The sequence below is a fragment of the Falco biarmicus genome, chromosome 1 (assembly GCF_023638135.1).
Source record: "Falco biarmicus isolate bFalBia1 chromosome 1, bFalBia1.pri, whole genome shotgun sequence".
Classification (NCBI taxonomy): domain Eukaryota; kingdom Metazoa; phylum Chordata; class Aves; order Falconiformes; family Falconidae; genus Falco; species Falco biarmicus.
In genome coordinates, this window is record NC_079288.1 from 33,682,154 (window position 1) to 33,707,936 (window position 25,783).

The 25,783-nt window shown below is 53.7% G+C and overlaps 1 protein-coding gene across 1 annotated transcript in view; it reads left to right on the forward strand.

The window, feature by feature from the left end:
• Nucleotides 1-3,588: 3,588 nt before the first annotated feature.
• Nucleotides 3,589-25,783, forward strand: part of RTN4R (reticulon 4 receptor) — a 79,085-nt gene continuing 56,890 nt past the window's right edge. Inside the window, exon 1 of the mRNA XM_056326747.1 lies at nt 3,589-4,035. Within this exon, the coding sequence (XP_056182722.1) occupies nt 4,014-4,035 (22 nt within the window). The 5' untranslated portion in view covers nt 3,589-4,013. The remainder of the gene's footprint in view (nt 4,036-25,783) is intronic.

Below are 25,783 nucleotides of genomic sequence, written 5' to 3' on the forward strand. Positions count from 1 at the left end.
GGCTCCTTTCCAAGCTGCAAACGAGATGCACAGAATTACTCACACCGTAACTGCGGACTACCTCAGTTCCCCCAGGGGATCTCCTACTTGGGAGACTCCTTCTCCTTCACCCAGTCCTTGCTAGACCATGCCTAGACACATTGGGAAATGAGAAGCACAAATGTCCAACATGCAGGCACAGTCTCCTGTACCTTGTGACATGAGCTTGGAAAGCAAGCTGGCACTAGGACACCCAGCATACTGTGGAGCACCGATTTGCATGCCAAGGTCACCGCCACCATGTTACTGCATGGTGACCTGTGCGTAACAGACCCTTGGGACTCAAACCAGCCCAAAGTCGTGCAGGAATCTGCAAGAAGAGTCAGTCCCAGCCCTCTACAGATGTGCTCTCTCCATTTCAGGATTAACCTTTCAGAAATGTCAGCCAAACAGCCACATGCAGCCAGCTGCCTTCCTGGTAGAACCTGTAATTTTTGGCCTTGTGACTACAGCTTCAGTTAACTCCTTCAGTGTTCATGTTCATTTTCCAGCCCTCTCCTGGACAATTCCAGCTCCAGGGTCCTTTTATCTGCAGCAATTTTGATGCCTTGCACATAGGTGACCTCTCTCTCCTGATGTACCACTTGGGATGGTGAAGTCAGAGGGCACCATTGAAGCACAAGTGCTTGAAGGTGTGTTTAAAGGCGAGGAGCAGCATATTTCTAACCGGTGGTAGCTGGACTGTCACTGCAGAAATAACAGGGCAGGGTAGGATCCTCCTTCCCCAGAAGATGTCCATAAATCAACAGGAAGGCATGCTGCCAGCAGATTGCCTTGTCTCTTCCCAGATCTCACCTTTCCTTTGCCCCTGACGCTCCCAGAGATCCCTTCTGTGCCTTCGGAGACCTGCCACAGACTGGCCCAAGCACCGATAAAGACACAGCTATGCTGAAAGCCATCTGAAAACCTGTCTGAGGGTCCCAGCCCTTGACCCTGGTGTGGGCATAGTGCTCCCTCGGCAGCATGTTCATTAAGTGCTGCCTTGGGCTGTGCATACAGGACCAGCAGAGAAGGAAGGAGCTGTATGATGCCAAGCTCTAGTATGTGCAAGGTAGGGCAGGGGATGCTGCGCACACTGGTTAGGGTGCAGGCACGGATACAGGATGGGCAGGGATACAGCTGGAGATTGCCCTTAGGCAGAACAAGCAGAAGGAACAGAGCAAGCATGGCAAAAGGGGCAGAGAAGGTAAGTCTGTGCCTAAGCTGGGATGCAATTGGGCATGCAGGCTGGAAATGTGAGAAGGAAGAGAACTGGAGAATCATCCCTGCACCTTTGCATTCTGGAAGGGTGGAAAGACAGTGCTCAGAGGGCCAGACAGCCCCCTGCCCTCCCCAGGCATGGTCTCCCATCTCCAGGGGAATGGAGGAGAGGGGCTCAAGGTATCAGACATATATAACTTTACATTCGGACCATGTTTAAGGGTGGCTGCAGTTCTCCTGGATCATTTTTAGGTGGGATTTCAAAGGTGGACAACTGCAAGTGAAAACTCTAGCAGGAGAAGGGGGAACTGAAACAGTCAGTGGCCCAGGAGTCTGAGGCAGGGGAGGGTGTACTACCCCACCAAGGGCAAAAGGTTTATAAGGATTGTGAGGCAAGGTAACTAGGTGAAGCATACTCAAACAGAATTATTTACACCCCTTTTTGTGATATGAACCCACAGAGCTTAGGCAAGTAGAAGACAGTACCCCCCAGCCCTCCTAACACCTCCTAACAGCCACACCACCTGCCTTTGAGCCAAGCTCTGGAGGTAGCTGCCCCCAGGCTTCCCGCACACCTAGTCCTGGCACTAGACCTCACAAAGGTGCAATAAGGGCATTCCTCAAAGCACATCCTGCTTCCAGCTGTTTCCCAGCTGGATGGGGATATTCCCCAAAATATAGGCCTCAAAAGATGAGTGTTATCGTATGAGAATGTGGCTGCATTTACATTTGTCAGGCTTTTCCCTGTCCTGAGAAAAGCCAGATTAATCTCTATTCTGCTGGTGGCACTGAAGGTCCTAAAAGATCTGCAGGTGAGTTAGGTCCTGCTCTGAACTCCCAATCCCAGCCTGGGGCCCGTTCCAGAGCTCTGCCAGCTGCAGCCCTCCTGTTCTGGTCCTGCAAGCTCTGCCCCTCAGCCTGGCTCCAACACACTGCTTCTATCATATATACATATATCCTAACAGCAGCCTTTCCCCTGCTCTGGTCTTACGCTTTGGTTGTGGATGACCAATAAAAACATCAGCAAAAGATATCCAGAAGGCACCTGGAAGCCATACCTCCCCGGTACCTTTGGACAGCTGAGGCTGTTTGCATCATTAAAGACCACACTTGGTTAACTACTCCATCTGGCTCCAATGTCCAGGTGGGCCTTCCTTCGGTCGCATTTCTTTTTTCCATAGATGACTGTGGTGACAGCATGAAGTATGCCACAGATCTTGGGGGCAGATGAGGTGGGTTATTGTGTGCAGGAGAAAGTTTCATGGCTCATCTTGGAATGATGCCTGCTGCATAGGCCTTCAGAGACGTGGCTGTGGCACAAGCCCTGGGTGCAAGCTGCTCTAGGGACGGGGCAGCGTTAGGGTGACAAACTGTTACAGAGGAATGAATGTTCAATAACATAACTATAGCTATGTGTACGTACAGAGAAACACGCGTATCTGGTAGCTGTTCTAAACCTCTTACAAGCAGGGACAGAGCCACCATGTCTTCATGTTCAAGACGTTTGGCTTCCTCTGGCACCATCCTTCCCTCCTCCTTTCTCCACCGAGCAAATGAGTTCACTTAATAAAAATCCGTCTTTCTGCTTCCCAGGACAGCTGCAGATGGGAGCCGCCTATGCAGTAAGCACTTGTCCGCTCCAGGACAGGGAAGGAGGGAAGCCTGAGGACAGCGGAGCCAGCTTCACCTGCCTCATCGCCGGCCGGGGTAACCCTCGTGCTTTGGGGGAGACTGAGGTGAGCTGCTGCCCTTCCCATGCACTGCAGAGTGATGCGGAGGCGCAGGTGAGAGGGCTCAGCGTGCCACCGGGATGGCTTTCCGACTCTGCCCAGCGGCCTGGCCTCCCCGGCTGGCTCCGAGGACCGCAGCGGCTCCGCACCGGCAGCACATCCCGGCCAGCACGGCGGGAGGAGCCGCTGGAGCTTGAGCTGCGCCCGGCCGCCTCCCCGGCCGGAGCCCGGCTCCAGGGGGGCAGAGCCGGGGGTCCCCCCTAGCGAACCTCCGGCGCCCGCGGCTCCGCTGTCCCCCCGCAGGGGCTGAGCCGGACCGGGGAGGCGGAGGGGCAGCGGGGCGGCCCCACGCCCGCGGCCGCCCAGGCGTCCCTCTCCGCGGCTTCCTTTAGGTGGCACCTCTCCTCCAGGAATGAGCCGCCCGGCCCCCGCGCAGCCCTGCCCGGGCCGCGGCCGCGCACCGCGGGGGCCCCAGCGCGGAGCCGCCGCCGTCGGAGCGGCCCCTGCGCGCTCCGTCTGCCCCCGGAGCGGCCCCTCCCTCCCTCCATCCCGTGCCCGTCTCCCCCGTCCTCCCTCTCACTCCTCCAGCCAGTAAATCCGATCTAGGCTGATTCCTCTCACGTCAAACCACATGATCCCATAAAACATTCATCGCCTCTCCATCCTGCGCCCCGCTCGCTCGCTCCCGGGATACAGTGCAGCAGGCTCCGCGCTCCCCGCCGCCGCCGCCGGCTCTGCCGCCGCGGGATCCGCCGCAGCCCCGGCCCCGAGCGTGCGGCGGGCGGGAGGGAGGACGGACGGACGGACGGACGGAGGGAGGAGGCAGGCAGGGAGGGGGAGCCTCGCCTGGATGCTGACTCCAGCTCGGGGGCTGCTCATTCCCCCGATGAGCGAGGGCGCCGGCAGAGGGAGAGCCCCCTCCCCGTGCGCCGCCGCGCCGCGCTCGGGCTGAAGTTTTGTACCGGGATCTGCCGCGCTTTCGCAAGGATTGTACCGCTGCCGCTCGACTTTGCGCCTCCAGACGTGCCTTCCCCGATCCCTAAGATGAAGAGGGCGATAGCTGAAGGTAGGTGCGTCCCCGTGTCCGTGTCCCCCCCCTCCCGCGCCGGGGCTCCGCCGCTCCCCGGGGGGCGGCAGGGCAGGGCGAGGCGGCCATGTCCCCAACTTCGCTCCGCACCGGGAACTTCCCGCCCTGCAACTTTTTTTTTCTTTTTCCTTTTTTCTCTCTCTTTTTTTTTTTTTTTCCCTTCCCCGCGGAGTCGGCGGGAGCGGCCGGGGCTGGCCGCCGGGGGCTGGGCTGGGCTGGGTTGGGCTGGGCGGCACGGTACGGTACGGTACGGCGCGGCACGGCTCCAGCCGCGGAGCACGGCAGGGGGATGGAAGGGGAGCAACGAGCTGAGCCCCCTCCAGCCCCGGCCCCGCGCTGGGGGAGGGGGGGGGAAGGGGGGCGGGGGGGCGCCCCCCACCTCGCTCGGCCTTGGGGTGCCCGGGCGAAGTTGGTGCCGCGGGGGAGGCGCCCCCTGCCCCCCCCCCCAAGCGCGCTTCCCGCGGGGGCACGTGGAGCCGCTGCCCCAGGGAGGGGGGCGCGGAACCCCGCGGGCAGGGAGAGGGGATGGGGGCTGCCCGGCGCGCCCCCCGGTCCCAGCCCGGCCGGCGGGGAAGCGCCGGCTCCGCTCCCCCAGCCCGGCGGAGGGGCCGCGGGTGCCTCCGGCCGGGGAAGTTTGTGGATGCTCCGGGCGCCCCGCAGGGACGGCGGTTCCCGGGGTGCCCACAAAGCCCCTCCCTCGGGGTGCAGGGGAGGGACCCCCCCATCGGCTCGCCCCGCCGGAGGAGAGGCTCACAGCGTGCGGGCAGGCTGGCCTGGCACAGCCGGCTCCTCTGGCTGAAAATAGCCCTTTTGCATCGGCTTTGTCAGCCCTGGCGATGGGCTTTGCTTTCCCGGGGCGGGGGGCTGGCAACAGCCGGGGGCTGCGGCTGCTGTCGGAGCTGCCCCGCTGGACAGTGGTGGCTCGGGCGTTTGCAGGCGCTCCGGGTGAAACCTAAAATCAAGACCTACATTTGGAGGAACACATGGTCTCAGCGCCGCAGGTTCAGGCTGCTGGGAGAAGCATGTGCCACCCAGGTGTGTTGGCTGCCAACCCAGCCCACGGATTGCGATTTTTAACTGGTGGGAGCAGCCCGCTGTGGGAGCTCCGCTGCTCTCCAGGCTGCTGCTGGAGGGAGCGGTGGGCATGCAGAGCCCCTTGCTGCACGGAGTCTCTGCCCCTCTGAGCCATCTCCAGTTTGCTTCCTGTTCCCGTCAGCCACACAAATATAAATTTTTTTGGTCTGTTTGTTTTTCCTTTTCTTTCTGTTTTGGCTGGCTGATTTATGTGCGATGATCAAAGGACGTATCCAAGCTCTGATCCATATAGCGCACCACTTCCTTTACAGAGTTCGTACTGGTTTGAAATCTGAAATGGCCAATTTATTCCTGTTTGGGAAACACCTTGGGGAGCAGGTTGCAGTGAGGGCTTCTCCTGCGGGCCCTTAGGGGGATATTGATATTTCAAACATCCATTTGCTGTGTGCTGCACCGTAGCCTGGTGCGTGGGTTACCCATCGATTTGCACCCTGTGGTTGTGCGCTTGTGCACAGACTCCTGGTGCTGAGCTGGTGGTGTGGTGATGCTGTAGGATGGCAGACAGCTGTGCAGAGCAGCATCCAGGTGATGGGTGTGGTACAAGCACCCAGGACAGCCCATCCTCCTGCGTCCCCCATCCTCCTGCGTCCCCCATCCTCCTGCGTCCCCCATCCTCCTGCGTCCCCCATCCTCCTGCGTCCCCCATCCTCCTGCGTCCCCCATCCTCCTGCGGCACAGCTCTTCCTCTGTGCCCTGACATTACCAGTGGCTACCAGTATAATGTGAAACACAGAGGATAATGAAATATAAAAACTGTGTTACAACAGCTTTATTTATAGAACGAGGCTTTGGGGGGGGGTGCGTTTGAATTTTTTTTTTTTTTTTTCCCCTGCAGTTTATCAATTGCTCCTGTGAGAGGCTGGGTAGTCTGGATTGCTGGTAGGTGTGAATGTAAAGTCTTTATGAACCTTGGGAGGTTATGTTTAGATGAGTGACCATGCTGCTGTATCTGGACTACATTTCCTACTGTGGGCTGCCAGGATACTTGAAGTGCCTTGCAAGCCAGAAATAGCCACCAGGAACAGTTTGACAGGCAGAGCTTTTGCCTGTTCTCAGCACTTACTGCCTTATTAACACAATTTATTTATATTGAAAGAGGTCTTTCCATGTTTATTCTTTTATAAAATTTATTAAAAAAAACCCCAAACACAAAACCCTGTAACATGAGAACCTACACCAACCTCAGTGCCTACTTACTCACTGATGTGAGAGCAGCTCTTTTTTTTGTGAGAAAACACCACTCATCAGCGTATTCTTTTCTATTTCTTTTCTGTTGAACGTTCATTTTGCATCAAGGGGCCACAGTGTTTCTTGGGCTTGGTCCCCCCTTCCCCACCAGGTAGCACATACCTCAGACCTATATTCTGTGGGACCATCAAAGGGTGTGTTTGGAGGTTTTCTAAAGAAGAATATCAGGGCAAAAAGGTGGAGGTGCCGTCGCACTGCTGCGCGACTGGGCGTTGTATCGCTGCAGATGTCGGCGTGGCCCCGCTGCTTCTGTGATGTATTCCCCACTAAGAGCACTAGACAAAGCTCATCCAGTAAATAAGTTAATTAGTAGTGGCTGCTCTCTCTGCTGTTGTGGCTTGTGGGCAGCATGTGCCTGTGCTGCTCACCACCAGCATGGGGAGCATGGCAGTCCTGTCTTAACAAGCCAGGGCCTTCGTTAATTACCTCCATCCCGTGTTGGCTCTCTCTGGGCTTTGCTTAAGTAAAATCCTCCTGGGAGCCTGTGTTCGTAAGTGTGAAGGAGTCAGTGGTGGGAAGGAGCAAGGGGAGGGAGGGGATGGTTTGCTACACAACTGAGATGCCTCCCTTTGCTTTCGTCTGCTACCTGCCCTGCTCGAGGGGGCTTGATAGGAGAGGGCAGGGGAATGGTTGTCTGTCCGTACCCACAGCCTGGCAGCTCACCTTGGAGCTGGAAGCTGGCAGGGGACATGGGGGTCCACACCTGGCATCCCTGCAAATATACTCTGTGACAATCAGTGTGCTAGTAAAAAAGGCCTTATACCGGCACAACCTCCTTCTGACATCAACGATGGCTTTGGCCATTAAGCCTTCCAAAGGAATAAGCAAAATCTGCAAAATTCAGCAGCACCTGTGTGAATTTTCCACCTTCTTCAGCTTGGAAGCAGCGAGGGAGATTGTGAGGTGGGGGCAGGGAAGGGGAAGGATGCTCTGAAGGCCAGCTCTTGGGCATGTTGCTGCACACCCTGCATGCACAGCGATACTGGCTGTGGGGAGCTGTTGCCCAGCCTGGAAAGCACAGTGTCTTCCTTCCCTTCCCATCCTCCTGAGCCTTGAGTGAGAGGAGGAGGGAGACGGAAAATTGGAAAATCGGTTGAGCCAGAGCCTCAGCACAAAGCAGGACAAGGCAGATTGCAAAGAGCTGAGCTCTAATCTCTGCTGGAAGCCTGCACGGGGCTGCGGTGCTGGTTGCTCCCACAGCTCAGCCCCACCGAGCTGCAGGGTGCATCCTGGTGGAGAGGCTGGAGCTGCGGTCCCAGTGCAGGATTCAGCCAGCCAGAGGCGGAACCAAAGGGAGAAGAAAGGAGCCGGTCTAATTAGGTGTGCATTCTCATCCCCTTGGATTTGCAATGCTTTCTGCTGCTGTCACCTTCATTAAGACATATCTCTGAGTGCCAAGCTCCTCTTTTGATGTTCCTAAAGAGGTGGGGTTTCTTTATGCAGGAGGCACGCACACAGTGGAGTAGGAGTATCCTGTACTACTGCAAAAAGGTGTTGTAAGAAGCAACATCACAGTGTGGTGCCTGCAAGAGCTGGGAATTGGACTAGAGCTTCTCCCTCCTGTCCATGTGGAAAGCTTTGTGCTGTGTCCTAGAGCCATATGGATCTGTCTGGGATTTGTGACTAACAGGGTTTCAGGGCTTCTCCATCACAGACACACACAGAGGTGTGGGAGGGAGGAGGGAGGCTTGTGATCTGCAGAGCCCAGCCTCTCCTCCCCTTTCGTGCTTGTGGTTGCAACTCCTGGAGGTTTCCAGAGACAGGGAAAAGGAGACAATTGCACTGAAAATTCATAATCAGCTAAAAGAAGCAAGGGGTGGATCCTTCCATGTTTGTGCAGAGATGCCCAAGCAATTCATACAGACTTTGCTAAATTGTGCGAACTCACCTCAGCCTCTGCTGGTGGCTTATTATGGCTGTCGGAACACGCAGCAGCGTGAGTTTTGGGTGGCTGGTTATCCGTTATGGTGGTGTTCGGTGATGATGTGTAGACTGTGAGCAAAGTGGCATCCAGGTGACACAGATACTTCCCACGGTGTGTGTGCAGCATGCATGGAAAGGCCCTGCCTGTATGCAAGGCAGAACATGCCCACGCGTGGTGTTGCCCATGCTCTGTCCGTATTTACTTTGCTTTTAGACAGCTCCTGGAAGTCAGGGCTTCTGGAATCTAGTCTTGGCCCTGCTTCTGACTTCTTGGTATCCTTGAGCAGGTCAATGAGCCTTTCTGTGATTTAGTTTCAGCTTTTCCAGCTCTGTTGCTGGGAGACTGATGCTGAGTTATCTCTCATGGGACCCAGAATATGCTTAAAGGTCAGTCCAGAGCTAAACCATGAAGGTCTGTGCGATTGCCGATCACTTCTTTAGCAGTGACATGGTGTCAGGTGACAAGACTGATGATATTCTCCTTAGGGGTGTTGCTGCATCAACAGCAGGTTTGTGTCTCTGCTCTGGCCTGCCTTCCTCGCAATCTTTGCATTGTAGCCTGGAGCTGATCGATAGCACCAGCAGATTTTACAGTATTTATTGTCCCTCCTGAGTCTCCGCTCCTGGAATCAGGGGATTAGAGAAGTACTTGAGTTTTGTTTTGTAGCCTTCCTCATTGGCAAGAAAACCAGAAGCATTACAGTAGCATGTGCAAAACATTGAGGAAGTTTGAAGCAAGGAAGTACTCCAACATTGTGAGTTTTAGTAGTTTCCTGGTAGCTCAGTAGTACAGGGTAGCTCACTAGTATGGAGCATCAGCCTAACGACTTGCAAGTAGCAGGCTGCAACCCTTCTCCCCAAGACAGCCAGCAGTGTGAAGGTCCTCTCTGCATGGGTCAGGCCAGGCAGGGGTTACAGATTATTTGCTTTCATAAAACCATAAAATAGTTTGGAAGAAACATCTAGAGGTATCTAATCAACCTCCTGCTCAAAGCACAGCTAATTTCAAAGCTAGATCAGGTTGCTGAGGGGCTTGTCCTCTCAAGGATGGATGTCATCTCCAAGGATGGAGATACTCTCTCTTCCACCATAGCTCAGACTTCTTGGCCTGCCTGGCCAAGGCTGCTCAAGCCCTTTGTCACCTGGCCTGGGTCAGGACCATGAGTGACCATGTCCCTTTGGCGTGGTTGGGGTACCTCTTGTCTGTCAGTGGTGGAGCAGGAGCGATGGTGCACATAGTGCCTGGGTCCATGCTCGATGGCAGTAAGTAGTTGTCCCTGTGGGTTCAGGAGCAGGCACTGAGGGGGATACCAAGGAGGGCCCGAGAGGGGGTCACAGTCAGGGTCCCTGGCGGGGACACTCAGGAAGGCAGCAGAAACTTCCAGGCATTTCCGTCTTGTGCCTGTGTGTTTGCTTTTCTGACTGCATTTGGGGATGAAGCCCTTGGATGTATTTTCTGTATACTGGTTACAGCTGTCCCAGTGTGGTGTCCCACATCAGTGTTAGTTAAAGCAGAGCTTCTCAGAAACTCTTTAGTCCTTAAATGCACGCTGTGCTGGAAGCCATTCCTGGACACTGTGCCATGGCAGAGACCTCTCTGAGGGCATGGTGTAGCATGGCCAAATCCCAGGATCCTGTAGGTGCTGGTGGGAAGTGCCTTCTGGAGGGTCCAGACTCCCACCCTGAGCAGGGCGATTGCTAACATCAGCTCAGGTCTACTGTGGCTTTTTCTAGCCAAGTGGAGGCCTCCAATGATGGAGACTTGCTGGCCTTTCCCACCACTGGAGCCAATTAAAAAGCTTTTCGTAAGCTTCCTCTGTCTGACCTGAACCTCCCAAACTGCAGTTCTTGGGCACGGCTCCCTGCTGTGTCATCTGGCCTCATTTACATCTGTCACCCTTATAACTGCTTTGAGTAGCTGTTGGCTGCAATTAGAGTGCTGCTTCCCCTCCTCTTTGCCAGCCCCAACCATTCTAACTCCCTCTTCCTGACCTTGTAGGACATATGCTGTAGGCTTCTGACCATCTATCTAGCTTACCCTCCACTGGACCTTTTTGGTTTCCCCACGTTTATTTTGGAGTCAGGGACCACAGCTGGACAGAGTGTTTGAGAAGCAGCCTCCCCAGTCCTGGGCAGGGAGAGGCAGCAACTTCCCCCACTCTGCTGTCCATCATCCTCTTAGCACAGCCCGGGATGTAGTTGCCACAGCCTGGGATGTAGTTGCCATGTTCACGGTAAGAGCAGCCATTTGCTCATATTCCCCTTGGTGCCCACCATCACTCACAGGCTGTTTATAGCTCACAGTTTGCAGGCTGGAATTGGTGCAGGGGGTTATTCTGCCTCAGGTGCAAAACTTCATGCATGTCTTGTACCAAGCAAGTACTTCTTAATACGGTTCCTCTTTCATTCATTCAGCTTGGACATTTAGATAGACAGATGCCTACCTGCATATGAACTCGTTTCTGTGTTGTACTGAAGTGTTATTTAGCAGTGGGCTAGAAACATTTGAAGAAGTTCAGGGTTCCCATCCTGCACTTGGATTCTCCAGATCTCCTTGCTGAACAGTTGTCCCTTGTGCTGCTGCCCAAATTCCAGCCCAGACAGCTAAGGAGGTGCTATTCCTTGACATGGGTCGCCTTCTTCCTTCCATCATCAACATCCTTAGGTGATCAAAGTCCTTGTGCCAAATGCTACTACTTTTGCTGTTTACTTCCTGGAGTTGACTCAGAAGGACTTTCTTGTCCAGCATTCCTGTTCTTTATCCAAGGAGGTCTCCATGAAGGTCTGGAATCTTTATTATCAGCTATGCTTTGATCCCCATCCACAGCTGCAATTCTGCGTGGAGATGAAGAAAAGGTCCAGAGAAAACGAATGCAAATACACCACTAGCGTGAGGTTTACTGCCTCGATGGGAGTTTCCAGCCCATCACAGCTTTGCTCCATCTCCTGGGAGTTGATCACGTTCCCTCAGATGGCTCTTTGAATCCTGTTGCCTTTTCAACAGTTGTGCCTTCTTTTATCTCTCTGTGTTGCACCCTCCTCTGGAAACAAAGGAATGTATGCATTCACATTGGATGCTTTCTTTTCTTCTCTGAATGCACCTGATAATTACAGTGCCTTGCATGGACTTGTACTAATTGATCAGTTATTAGTGATAATTACCATTTGCATGGTGGCTTAGGAAGAAGGGGCACTTCTGCTATAGAAGTGATGCTCTAAGGTAGCAGTTCAGAATTGCTTGCTGGTGTGTCAGATCATCTGTGTGCTGCTCGTTGGGAAACGGGTTAACTTTTTTGTTGTTGTTAAGAACAAATCTTTTGCAAGAACCATCTGGCTGCTAAATTCTTCTCCTGAAGCTGTGCAGTTTGCTGGGAGTTCATTTGCGTCTTTAGCTACTAAAGGGAAAGTAAAAGTGACTGATAGTCTAAGACTGGGACCATTCACATCAAAGTGACAGATTTTGTGAGCTGGATTTGGGAAAGTGTTTAAAACTGGTGTGTTTTCATTAAATTTTGAAGACTGTGGGCAGAACTATGCTCTTGGCACTCCAGCACAGCTCTCGACTCTGCACCCTGCGTCGTTATGTCAGAGTGAATTGTGTGGCTGTTAAAATTTGCGTGTGCTTGTTTGATGACTTTAAATATTGATTTTAATTGTGCGTCTTTCTTAAGGCTGTGAGTGATCATCACGTACAATACCCCATGTGCATAACACAGCAACGTGCGCAGGGAAGAGATGTGAACTCAGCCTGACTCAAGCAGAAGGGAGCAGGGAGAGGAAAGCAAAACAATCTTTGGAGACCCCAAATTCAGCTGTCTATGCTTCCAGGCATCATGGGGGGCTTTGTCAGAGACATGCCATCAGCTGCCGGGCAAGTCGGGATTTCAGAAGCCTTTTGTGAGCCCTGTTGTCAGGCTGTGAAGGCTCATACCCTCCTTTGACAGAAGGCATCTTTTGAATGCCTAAGAGCAAATACCGAGTTGGTTAACATTCTATTTGTCTCTGCAGAAAAAAAAAAAACAACCCACAAACATCACCTGAAAGCCTCCAGGACCATTAGGACGTGCACATTTCCATGGCATCAGCATGTTTTGAAGGGCGGTGGGAGGCTGCAGTGCGAGCAGCCAGAGAGCAAACCCCTCTGCCTGGGCGCAGGTCCCTTCCAAGCGCAGGCGTCCAGCGTGGCTGTGGCTGTGGTTGCTTTCCATGCCCATGCAAACATGGTTAGCGTTGGCTTTACACTAGAGGGCTGTCTGTCCCTTTCCCTTCAGAGACAAGGCATGAGTCTGTGCGCTGGGAACGCTCTTGTTCACAGCATCCGCGCAATTTAACAGTGGCCGGTTTTGTCAGGTGGGTAAAGTGATGCGGGCTTGTATTTACTGATCACCGCCTCTCTTGGTGCTGCACAGGAACAGCCATGCCCTGGTCTGGAGGGCACTTGGATGCCGCTTGTCTCGGGTGAAGTGAAGCCTGTGTAGTTTTATCACCAGGCTCTCTGTCCTCCTGCACAGGTCAGCAACCTTTTTGCAAGAACCAACAGGCTTCAGACCAGTGGTAGTCACCCCCTCCTGTATTTTTTGGGTTTTATTGCTGTCAGGAGTGATAGCACCGTGTCAGTACAGGGGCTCGCTCTGGGTTTCCAGGGGTCTGGCATTTTCTGCTGCTGCCCTGTGCTTGCAAGGAGCCGCAGCCCTGGCTATTTGCACGTGCAGTTCTGCAAGCTGTGTGGTGCACCCAGGTGGGAGGTGCTTTGGAAATGCCTGCACTGGGGGCTGGAGGAGGGTCTGCAGCTTCAGAGGGCTGGAAGAGATTTGGCAGCTTTGGTTCCATAAGCTCAGGTGGGATGGCTTTCTCTGGCTCTTCTGCTAGCAGCAGGGCAGGGACATCTGTGAGGACCTTGGCCACCACAACGGCCGATTGCTTTGAGTCCACGCAGGCACTCATATCACAGGTTTGTTTAATTCTGTCCCCACTCACGTTTGTCTAGTCTGGCTGTAACTCGGGTGAAGTTGAAACTAGCTGAGGTTTGCCTTCACGTAACCAACTTGGTTTCAACTGAGACCTTTCCTTAGAGCTGTATGGCCACCTGGAGAGATGCAACCACAAACACAAGCCCCTCAGTGACATCCGAGTGCATTGTGCCAGCTGCGTTCGGGGCATTTGTTTCTGTTCCTGGATGCCTGTGCAGTCAGCGTTTGGCTTGGCTTGGGCAGAAGTGGTGTTAATGGAGAGCAGTGAAGTCCTTTGGCTTTTGCTAACAAGGATCTGCCTCAGTGAGCGGGGCTGGAGGGGGGGGGGGGGGGAATGCAGTGAGGTGGCCGGGAGCCAGTGGGGGGGTGGGGGGGAGCGGTGCTGGGCATGTTCTGGGGCTGCATCTGGCACACACTGAAGTGCAGACGTGGGTTCTTTGTCAGCAGCTGATTTATCAAGTCCAGGGACTTCTCTCCCTCCCTCTTTTCTCAACTTACAGCTAATATATCCTGAAGGGAGGGGGGTGGGAATTAATAATGGTAATTACAGCAGCTCATAGTCCTGAGTGGTAGCATTAACCATATGCACCGTGATGGATGGTGGGAGACAGCTCTGCCATGAAGCATCTGGGTGTGGAGATGGGTGTCCACCCCCCCACCTACCCCCACCGGGCTGGGACAGCAGCTGCTGCCAGATGTGAGGCAGGAGGGGGATCAGCATCAGGCTGAGATCTGCTGTCACCTGAAGTCAGGGCAGGGATGTCCCTGGGCTGAGCACCAGAGATGAACCTGTTTGCTGCTCAGGGGCCACCCACTGCGGGCAGGCGTTGCCTTGCTGTCTCTGCTCCTGCCTGATCACCTGCTGCAGGAGCTGGCAGTTGCAAGCAGGAAGGATGGCATTGCCTGACTCCTGATGCCACATGTCTGCCTTCCCTTTTTGCTGTGGCCCTGCTCCTCTAACACCCCTCCGCAGACCTTGTCCTAGGGTCTCTGTGGAACATACAAAGTTCTGCAGAGCAGCACAGCTCTTTCCAGAAGCCAGTGCATGACCAGCATGGGGTTGCAGTGTGAGAAGGCAGCGTGCCTTTCCCTGCCCTTGGTGTGGTTTGATCCCTGCCCATGCACCCAGCCAGGCTGGTCTGCAGGGCAGTTTTGGGAAGCCCCTGGGGAGCTGCCTGGGCTGGACTGGTGGGCTGCGTCACTCCACCCCATCCCCAGCTCCCCCCACATTTGCACTCATCTGCAGAGACCAACAGCTGCTGAATCCCTTCGCTTGGCTGGTTCAATTTCAATCTACAAAATGAATTTTAGACCTTCTGGGTGAGACGGCAAAGGGATTCTGCCAGACCAGCCTGTCTGGGCATTATGGAGGTGTCATTGTGCAGGCTTTGGTGTGTCACCTTTAACACTCAATTTCTGACGTCATGCGGTGCCGTGAGACTTCAGCTGGGGCTTGGAAGCAAAGCCTGGCTGAGGGCCTGTGGCTTGAACCTAAGACTGGAAGAGGTGAGATCTTTGGGTTTGATGTTACCCACAAGACAGACAAGCCATCTCTCCTGGTCTTTTTAGCAAGAATCAGTTCTATCACGACACAATCTTTGCTGCTGGGGTGCTGCCTGCGCCCCGAGGAAAACGCAGTGTCGTGAACAGTATCTAAAATGCAGTGTCTTCAAACAGCGTGCCCAAGTCAGCAAGCACCATTCCGGTTATCCTGAGGCTGCATCCTCTCCTGTGTGCAGCGGAGGGTGGTCCTGAGCCCTGGGAAGAGGCTCGGTGTGGGGCTGGGGTTGCTGCTGGTGCTTGAGCATGATCCGCTTTCCTGCTGGATGAGTGGCATCGTGTCTGAATAATGGGTCCTTTTTCTCCCGGGTTGGAAGGGAGCACCAAGGGAGCGGCACAGCCAAAGAGAAACGTTTATATGAGTGGCACAATACATGAATCTGAGCTGCCTCCTGGGAACCAGCCCAGAAGAGACTTGGCCATGGCTTTCCAGTGGGAAATGCTTGTCTTTCGCTGTATTTATTTTTGGCTTTCCTAGTGTTTTGCTAGGCTTACAATTAATCCTAAGCTTCTGGGTGGCCAGCTGGGCTGCAGGGACAGAGTCTTCTTCAAAGCAGTTTGTTTGATTATTTCCTGAGGACCTTGGATTTACTAGGAGCTTGGGAGAGCTTGACCTGGGTCCCACCTGGGGCACGTGCACACACCAGTTTTGATGGAGAAGAGGTATCTCTGGCAGGGAAGGGGATGGAGAAGCTCTTTGGCTCTTTCCCATCAGATGGACAGGGAATTTGCTTGCCCTTGAGAGAGTTGCCAGCCGGTACGTTGCTGCTGGGAGCTGGCACATGGGGAAGGGACCAAGTGTGTGTCGCTGTGTGCATGAGTTGGTGGCAGTCTGGCACGGTGCATGTTGCATGGGTGTTAGGGCTGGGCAAGCCCCGGGGGCACCTGGTGGCTTTTCATTGCCATGAGGATCCCGCAGAACAGACTGTGCTGGATGGGCACTGAGAGGAGCTGTGCTGGGCTCCCCGGGACTCCCTGCACTGCACCGTCTCTGCCTTCAGTGCCGGAGGGGGATCCCAACCCTCTGATGTATTCGGTGCCTGCCTTTTGAGCTTGTTTTATTGGCAAACACCCAGTGGGTGCCAGCCAAGGCAGCTCTCTGTGTGCTGTGGACTTGTTTCCCTGCCTACACCCTCTTTCCTCCTCTTGCTGAAGCTGAGATGGACCCTCTGGAAGTGTTTGAGCTGTGTTGATTTTGGCTGGGTTTCTGAGCCTTTCCAGCTTCCTCCTTTCTTCCTAAAATGAAGACCTCGCTGCCGCTCATCTGAGCATGTCTCCCTTGCCGTGCACATTTGTGTCCTGTTTCCTGCTCGTAAAGCCTCCCTGTAAGGCACAGCCTCAACGGGGGAAAACTGCTGATGTCCAAACTCCTAAAAACCCCTGTGACAAGCCTGGGGGTTGCTCTGCTCGCTGTGTGCCGGTGGGAGATGGGTGTAGTTGAGCTTAGGCACCTGCTGCTCTCTGCTGCAATGCAGGCAATGTACAGGCCAGTGAGTAGAGCATGGGGTTACCTGGCCAGGGTGCGAGGGGCAGGTCTGCTGGTGACCTGCTGTCAGGGAAATGATTTAGCGTGTGACATACAGAGGCCACAGGCCAGTGGCTGCCACCATCCCTGCGTGTGACCGAGGCACGCAGCTCCTCCTGATAAATCCTCATCCTTCTGTCTGGAGAGGGGGGTGAGTTGTTCCATCTGCCTCCCTGCACATCCCCTGTGTTCAGAAGAGACCGAGCACAGACTCAACATTCCCAGGGGAGGAGGCTGAGCAAACCGACGGCCCACAGTACTGCAGGTACTGGGTCTAGCTGCTATGAACCCAGGGAATGCAGCACTGGCCTGCTAGAAAAGGCATGCGAGCTCTCCCTGCATGCAGGACTGGGGCAGAGCAGGTGTTTGCTGCTCTCTCTAAAACTGAGAGATCCTGTGAATTAACGGAATGAGCCTGACACTTGGCACCAGGAGATGTGGGAAGTGATAATGGGAGACAGGGCTCTAATGGCACAGGAATCTTTCAGCATGATGGGAGCTAAATGATGCGGTAAGGAAAATTGCACCTCGTTGTGTCAAAATCGACAGAGAGGAAAAGGAGATGAACAGTGTTTGCAAGTGCACCCCAACAGCTCCTGTAAAACAGCCTTGACCCATCTTTGGCTGCCAGAGCAGCTTGCGTGATCCCCAGCTCCTCGCTCCTGCTTCCCGCCAACCTCTCCTGCTTGGGAAGGGTGAGGTGATGGGCAACATCAGTCATCCAGGCCAAGTGCACACTCATGCAGCCTTGCAGGGTCCTCCAGGCCTTTCTGGATTGTATGCATGGTTGTAAGACCAAAATGCCCATCGCAGAAGTATGAACGTGCCTGGATGCATGACAGTACATGTGTGCACGTGCGGCTGTGTGAGCAGAGGCCATACATGTGTTTGGCCAAGCAAGAGGGACAGCTTTTGTTTCTATCATGGGACAGGGCTGAAAATGATCATGGGATGAGCACAGGGCTTGTGAAGGGGAAGGGGCTGTAGCTTGTTTGTCACCCGAAAGAGACAGGAAAACCAAAAACACAGAACAAAACCAATTAAATGGCTGTGCTGAATACAGGCTAATGACAGGCTCTGCCAGGCACCTGGGCAGCGGTTGGCATTGCTGTCTGTTGCGTGGGCTGAGCCCCATGTGTTCTGATGGTTTTGGAGCTGATGAGGCAAGAGGCTCAGCACCCAGAAAAGCATAGCGGTGCTCCCTGTCCTCACCGAGGAGCTGGGCTCCAGGGGAGCTGGGAGCTGCCGGCACTTCTTGGCGTGGGGCTCTGGCAGCCCGAATGGGAGCATATGTGAAGGGGGATAAAAACTGGATGAGGAGAGAATGGAAAGTCTGTATATCAGTCAGTGGTGCCTCCTCCCTTGGAGAATCATGGTTCCTTCCACCCCGTTGTCTCCAAAAAGACCTAAATTACTGAGGACACAAAGAGAGTTTGACATGAAGAGAGCTCAGCAGGGCTGGAGCTGCTTGATGTCAAAGGGAGATGGGAAAGACGGGCCAGTGTACAGGAGAAAGCACGGTGACAAATGGCACAGGGAGGATAGCTGGGCTGTTGCTTCTGATTGCAACAGCCAGATGGCAACGCGCTGAAAAGTGTAGGAGGAGAGTGTTTCACTAGCAGGAGAGTCCTCTGGAGCTGCCTCCCACAAGGTTCTGCTGGAAGTCCATGGAAGGTGCAGCAAGGGCCACGTATTTATATTTTCGGGAAAACATCCAGCAACACCAGCCGGCGGGCTCTCCCACTTCTGGCAGGGATGGAGGACAGCTGAGGCTACGAGACAGCCCTGCTGCCTGCAGGAATGCAAAGCGGGGTCAGCACCAGTGCCTGCCAGAGTAGCTTCTTCTGGAAAACCAGTGGCTGGTGCCACCAGCCTTGGCACTGCCCCTTGTTGGACCCTGTTTGCTCCTCACCAGCAGTTCTGGGTGCAGGTGCATCCTCGTGACCTGCTCTCTCTCAAGCATTGCCGCCTTGTTTCTTGCTTCAGAGGAGTTTGAGAAGGAGATGAGAGCGGGTTATTCTTCAGAGCATAACACAAACATCTGGAGGAGCAGAAGCAAGGCTTGGGAAGCAAAAGGTGACGGTTAAAGATGAATATTGAATACTCATTTGGCAATGGTGGATACGCATTGCCCCGTGTGTGTCTGATGCTGAGCTATGTGGCATTGCTGAGCTGGGAAACTGGCGCTGCAGGGTGGTCCTGTGCCCCCAAACAGGGGATGCCCTCTGTTTCTCCCACCGTGTGTGCTGCTGAAGAGTTTCTCCCTGTGTTGTAGTAGCTTGTGGCTGAGCCTGAGCCCCGTCCCAGTGAGAGCCCTCCCCGACTGCTGCTTTGCTCCTGTTTAGCTGAAGCCAACCCTTCCCTGTCGGGTGATTCACTCGTGGCTTGTTCATTTGAATTTGTAACAGTCCTTCTGCACACACTAAAAAGAGTATTTAATGTGCAGCATTTTGCTGAGCCTGTAGCCTTTGGAGCTTTTTGTGAAGACGCTTTGTGGCCTCCCTGGACGCGTTATTGGAGTGATACAGTCCCAGGCACACTGTTGAAAGCAGATGTCATGCTAGTTAATACAGAAATGCCTCCGCTACTTCTTCCCAGGATGCATCCAGTCCTGGCTGTTCCTCAGATTGAGGAATGGAGGTAATGCTGGCTTCTTCCTCGATGCCCTGGGCTGCTCTACAGATGCATGGCCAAAACCTTGCCCCCTCCACTGCTTGTGGTCCTTTGGTTTGCTCCCTCTCAGAACTAAAGGCCACTGTGGAGAAGTTGCATGGTGCCACCCGTAAGGGTCCCTCAGCCCCGGTGGGCACAGGCTGTTTGTGCTCCCCATGCAGCAGGTTGAAGCAGTTCATCCTGAACGACTGTCTGGCTTTTCAGAGCAGCACCAGGAAATATGCAAATTTAACCTTTGAATTTACTGTGCTGTTCTTTTCCTGGGAAATGTCACTCGGGGTATCAAGCTGGGATTGCCTGGTCTCGGGAGGGGGAGTGGGCATCAGCGGCATATGCTCTGTCTCTGGGGATGCATCCTGCTGGCCCACAGCACAGGGAGCTGGGTCCTCCAGGGAGTCTTCAGGTGCTCCCTGTCAGCAGGAGCTCCCATGCTCTGGAAGCGCTGGGAGCTCACGTGCCCTGCCTTGCTGCCAGCAGTAGCCACCCCGAACTGATGTGATGTGATGGGTGGAACATGTTTTGGTGACTTGAGCTGGCTCCTGGAGGATTATGTCCCCATCGCCGGGTGTTGGGTGGGGGAGCTGTCAGCAGCGACACATCTCACAGCAGTGAGAGCGGCTTGTGGGAGCCAGCATCAGTGCCGGAGAGGGCTCCTGTGCCTCGGGGGAGGGGAGTGCTTGCAGGGTCAGATCCAGATGATGATGCTGTGGCAGGAGGAAGCTCCCTGTTCAGCCGTTCGGTTGAATGTGCAGCAGTCAAAAGGCTGAAGGGAATCCCGGCTGTCAAAACTAGCAGTGACTGATAGGACCATCTTAGCTCAGACCGGAGACTAAGATGAAGGGTTGAGTTTACAGGCTGCTCCTGAGAGGCACCTATGGAGCAAAAAAAAAAAAAAAAAAAGTGATTACAGTGTGGACAGGAGTGACAGTGCAAAGAAGATGGATTTCAGCACAGGTGAATAATCAGACTGTATCAACATCCCTGGAGGGCTTTGTCCTGGTTGCTGGACCATGCATGCTGAAGCCTTTCCTGCCACATCAGCACTGTTGCTTTCATGAGCTCCTGCCAGCGTGGATATGCCTGTCTCTGCAGCGTTTCCACCATACCTGTGTGTGCTGTGCCAGCTTCAGGTGTGGCTTTGGGGAGACAGCACACACCTGAAGAACACTGTGAATGGCTCTGGTTGTGTGGCCCTGGTGCAGTGTTCCCTGCAGCTTTTTGCAGAGTTATTACATTGCCAGTACAGATCTGTCTTTGTTTAGGACAAATGCTGGAGGGTCAGCAGAGCAGGAACTCACAAAGAACAAGCCAAGGTGTGCAGCTGGGCTCTCCTCCAGGACCCTCTGATAACAGCCAGCATGGGCAGCTCCAGGCTAGCAAGACTCTGTAATAACAGAGCAGAGTGCAGCCTGCCTTCACTAGCATCCCTAAAAATAGCAAGGCAGGATGTCCATGTGATGGGTTTCAATAGGAAAATAGATTCATTTTCCAGCTCCCAGAGGGGTTTTTGGAAACAGCAGAGAGTAAATAAGGGTTTTGAAAGTGATGACAAATACCTTGGAGGTGTCCTTCCAAGCAGCCTTAACTGTTTGAAATTACACTCACATCTCCGCTGGCTCTGAGAAAGGGAGTGTGAGGCCCTGAAGATCTCCAGATCTAGTGTGCTCTTATTTGCTTGGGTGCTAATTAAGAGAATGTTGAAGCTCTGCTATGTATTCTGCAGCTCTCTGTAAATTCAGATAAGAGCCATTACAAATCCATCACAAGGTGTATTAAAATCTCCTTAATTAATAAACAATAAACACTGCAGTCTCCGGGAAAAGGCCTGCGAGCACTGGAGAGGAACACAGGGCAGGGATGGACACCAAGCTGCAAAGCACCGAGAGGAGGGGGTGGTGGTGGTGGTGGATGCTGCCTGCTCAGTCCTCATGCCCCAGGAACAAGGCAGGCTCCGCACCAGGAGAGCTGCTGGTCTCACAGCTGATAGTCGGGGGCTCAAGCTACTGCCAGAGCCCTTGGATTTGCCAGATGTTTCCCTGTGGCTGCTTAGGGGCTGAAAAACCATCACAGTCTTTGTCTCAGCAATGTGGATGGAAGGATGAGAGAAGCGCAGGGATGGGTTTCCCTGTCCTGTGCAGCTTGAGAGCATTTGGCCAGTGGTGGGTGTCACCCAAGGGATACTGGTTCAAGCCCCCACGGCAAGAAGAGGGCCCTGGACCAGATGTAGCCAAAGAGACAGCCTGTCCCAGGGCTCTGCAGGCATTCTGGGCTGAAAGGTGCTGGATTGTTTACACAGAGAAGAATGGCTCCAAATGGAGGTGGGGATTAGAGTGTTACCACCTCACAGCGATGGCTTGCATGGAGCGTGCTTCTGACCCCAGTGGCCAACTGGAATCTGAACTGGCCCAAAGCCTTGATGAATGCCTTGACCACTGGGGCAGCTCTGGACTTTGCATGTTCCTTGACCAGAATTACCTTCCTGGTCCAAAGATAACCCTTCCTGATCATGTTTTCTTGAAACTAACACTATTTTGTGGAGCTTCCACCATGTTCACGTTTTCTGATGAAAAAGCGCCTCTCAGAAGGGGAGTCCTTACTTGTCTAAAGAGAAAGGATGCTGGGGTTCAAGCTGCGAGTGTGGTTAATGCACAGATGCAAGAAGGAGGTGGGTTTCTGGGTGGAGAGCTCAAGTCCTGAATTGTGATGGGTTTATGTCCCTGGAAAGGTATGCAAATCCCATGAGTTGTTTGTTCAGGGAGCTTAGGTCCTGAGAACAGGGGCTTTATCTTCCACTTGTCCTCTGGGACCTGGCAAGGAAGGTCCACAAGCTTTCTGAGTGACATGGAGCAGTTTCTTCTCCTTTGTCTCCAAATCTTTTTGCAACAGCTTGCTGAGGAATATTTCTATTTGCGGAAGCATTTCCTCTCCCAGATCTGGAAGCTGTGCTGGTGTCACCTGCTTCTGTGATGCGCTGCCTCTGGGGACATAGCATTTCAATTCACGTACCTTGGGGAGAAGTGTCAGACCGAGACAGACTCTTCTCCATGTTGCTCTTCTACCAGGCAGGCTGGGCTGTCCTGGTCTCCACTGTCTTTAGGACATCAAGAGCGATAGCTGAGGGGGGTGTAGCATTACTGTGGGTGGGTGGTCACCTGCTAGTAAAAGCTATCTCCCTTCATGTTTTGGCACTGGTGGTGCAGTTTCTTCAGGAGCAACAAGGCGGTTTGGTCCCTTGCTGGGTGGGTTCAGAGGTCTGAATGTCCCTGACAAGGTTTATTACTTGGCTGAGCCTGACAGCGTGACGTTTGAGCCCGTTGTGAAGCGTGCCATGTCCGAACTGCCTTTTGCTCCCTGTGGTGCTCCCAATTTGTGTCAGTTGAGGTCTGATGAGGCAGCGTGTGTGACAAGCATCTGGGTGCTGTGCTCACAAAAGGAGAACTCACCAGGCAAAGATGCAAAATCTAAATAACCCTCAGATAGCATCTTAAAGCCCTGACAGGCTCCAGACAGGTGGTTTCTATAACAGACTCTATTCTCCACCTGCCCTGGGGCAGAAATACTGATCTGTCTTCTGCTGGCTGTGCCAGACTGTTCAGTCCCTCATAAACCCATCATGTCCTTCACCGTTCCTGGCACCTCCAGCCTCTCCTGACCATCCCCTGTCCTGGGTGAGCACGTGCCATGCTGCCTGGTCTCCTGGCCCCGCAGCACCAGCGCCGACAGCCACGAGTTTGTCCCTTAGGGACAGAAGTTGAGATCCGTGGAGTATGGGCTGAAAATAGCAAAATGCACACAATTGCTGTCTCTCTGTAAAAAGAGTCTGTCTGGTTTCAGGCTGCACTGCCAGCCCGGGAGCAGGCGGGTTGGGAGGGAGCAGGGGGGTGTGCGGCAATGCCACTCACGTGTACCTCTCCAGCGGTGCTGACCCAGCTGTCTCCAGCTGTTTCCAGCTGTTCCTTCTGCATAGAAGGTGGGTGGCCCTCCATGCACCCTCAGAGGTTGGCCCTGCTACCAGGGCAGCCTGTACAAGCCAGGATGGTTTCTTGGACATGCACCCAGCATCAGAAGCTGTGGGCTGCAGGGGGGAAGGGGTATCTGTCCCCATTCCCGTCTTCCTCCTGCTGCTTTGCTTGGCTCCAGAGATTGTCTGCTTCTCCACATCTACCGTGTGATACCTGATCTGTGTGTAATACCTGCAGGTCCCCTGCTGTCTGAAGGGAGATGGGGCTGCTCAGTTAAAACCACAATTGCTAATTACTTATCCTGATTGTATTGCTAAGATCACGTTCATCTGAACTGCCACAGGCCTCTTGCATCTCCGGGGACAAGGGACCTCAGTGGCGGTGGCTAAGTTACATGTGGGATGGTCCTGTCCTGGGGGAGAGCGGGGTAAGCCTTGTGCAGTCGAGGAGATGTGGCTAGAGCTGGGTTTGGGCCATGAGTCTGGGGGGTCCTTGCAAGCACCCTGCCCCTGGGGCTGGGTCCTGCCTAGGAGGCGAGTGGCGTGTCGCATCTGCAGTTGTACTTGTGAGCTGGTGGTGTTTGGCTGGCAGTGAAGGGCTAGCAAAGGCATCATGGATGGACTCGTTCTTCTGGCATCCATCTGAGGAAGAAGAAATGATGGGGGAGCCAAGTTCTGGCTCGTCTGTGCAGCAGCACCTTTGCAGGGAGCTCAGCTGCCAAGTTCTTGCACACACAGCATCCTGCAGGGCGGGTATGGGTGCGTTTGTGACTTCCCTGCCACAGCCCATGCGTGCATGGCAGGACCTACAGGGCTCCCGTAGCCGACAGTATATTGCGATTGCACGCATCCAGAGCTGGAAGACATTTTGGGTAAGAGCTGCAACTACAGAGGAGCTGCCTGTGCTCTGGGGTATAGTCATTGCTTCCAAAATTCATTCAGGAGCAAACATGTGAGCTGCTGGTGCACATGTCTGACTGCAGCTGTAAAGGAAAGCAACAGAGATTTCAAATGGCACTGCCTGTTTTACCATTTCAGGAATAAGTGTGTCTTATTATAATTGCCTTGCTTATTTGGAAGAAAATACCCACTGTAGTTACGAGAAATTCAATATAGAAATTACTAGTTACTACCCTCTGTAGACTAATTTTGAGGGTAGAAGAAGAATGAGGAATTTAATGCACACTATAATGAATGTCAATCTTCTTTCTTAATGAATAGGAATCACAGTTTGCTGCACATTGTAGGGAAATGAAAAGCATCCAAAGTTCAATTCACTTTTTTCTTTTTTTCCTTTCTTTTTTTTTTTTTTTTTCCTTTTTGAGAGAGATAATACAGTGCACAGCAGATGGGTACATTCATTTGTGAGCGGTAAGGATTTTTATCTCTCACGGTACAAGTCAAGGTTTTCCTTCAACTGGGCTTTGTAAAATTTCCTATACAAGCGTCGGCATAATGCCGTTTACAGAGCTGGATCCTTGAGAGCAAAGTGGGTTGTTTTTTTTCCCTCCTCCTTCCTGTAGCAAACCATCCAGACAATTAAAAGCAGAGATGACCCAGCTTGTGCTTGATATAGCTTTGCTATTCTCAGCCACGGGTTTGCTTGCTGGATTCGCAGAGGAGTGTGTGTGCGTGTGACTCTTGTGCAGTTAGGTCCCTCAGAAGGGACACAAACCCCCATCCTATTGCTGCGCGTGACAGCAGTACTGCTGCCTGCTCTCTTAGCTGCTTCCCTTGCCGGCAGGGATGCCCCACTGGCAGCCGACGGACAAGTTTGCACAAGTTTGCGGCAAGAGGTTTGAATTTGAAAAGGCCGATGGAGGTAGCATGGGACAGCCTCATTCCTGGCTGGGGAGGCTGTGCAGGAATTCCTGTTTTGTAGCAAGGACAGGGTGGACTCCTCAGCACGGCCCAGCTCCGTGGTCCACAGGACCTTGAGCTGAGAGAGGTTGCTTTGCTTGCGTGATGCAGGGTCTCTGGAGGAGCATCTCCATCTCACCAGGGGGGAGGATGTCCATGGAGCAGCAGAGCCTGTGCCAGGAGCCCTTCCTCATCCTTGTCTCACCGGTGCTGTTCCTTGGCAGCTTTGGCACTGTGGGAACACCACCCTCTGGTGTGGTTCAAGGGACCTACTGGAAATTGCTGAGCTCCTGACTGTGGTCTCAGTTAAGCCAGGCTTGAGGTCCTGCCTTTCTCTGTGGCTCCGTTAGCATCTCAGCTAGCTTGCAAACAGTCTTAGGACAGCTTGCTGCAGGCAGCCCATGGCTAGAGGCCAGCAGCTGGGTGTGGTGACTGGCAGCAGAAGGCTTGGTGGACATCTGTGGTGATGGGGCTGAGGCCCCTCAAGTCCTCTGGCTGATGTGGCTGGGATGAAAGAGCAGGTCTTGCTTGTCCGTCTTTCTAAACAGTGGTGGCTCATTGCTCGTGTTCCCCTGGGTCGTTAGAAGTTACTCCCTTACTACCCTGTGTTGTTTGTTTTCTTATTCCTGATTTTGGTGGCACCCTGAGCCTGGATAGTCTTTGGACAGTGACTGGCTTTTCGAATTTCTCCCTGCGTCTCTCAGGATTTGAGGTCATCGCACTCGTCTGCATGGGACAACCATGCTCACCTGAGGACCAAGCCAAGCCCCAGCCTGGCCTGGAGGGATACTGATGGAGAGTGCCCCGTGGCCTCAGGCCCATATTACAGCTAAGGTGACCCATGGACTAAGAACTGCAGAAAGACCCTGAGCGGGTCCATCTTGCTGCACTCTGTATCTTCTTCCAGTTCCC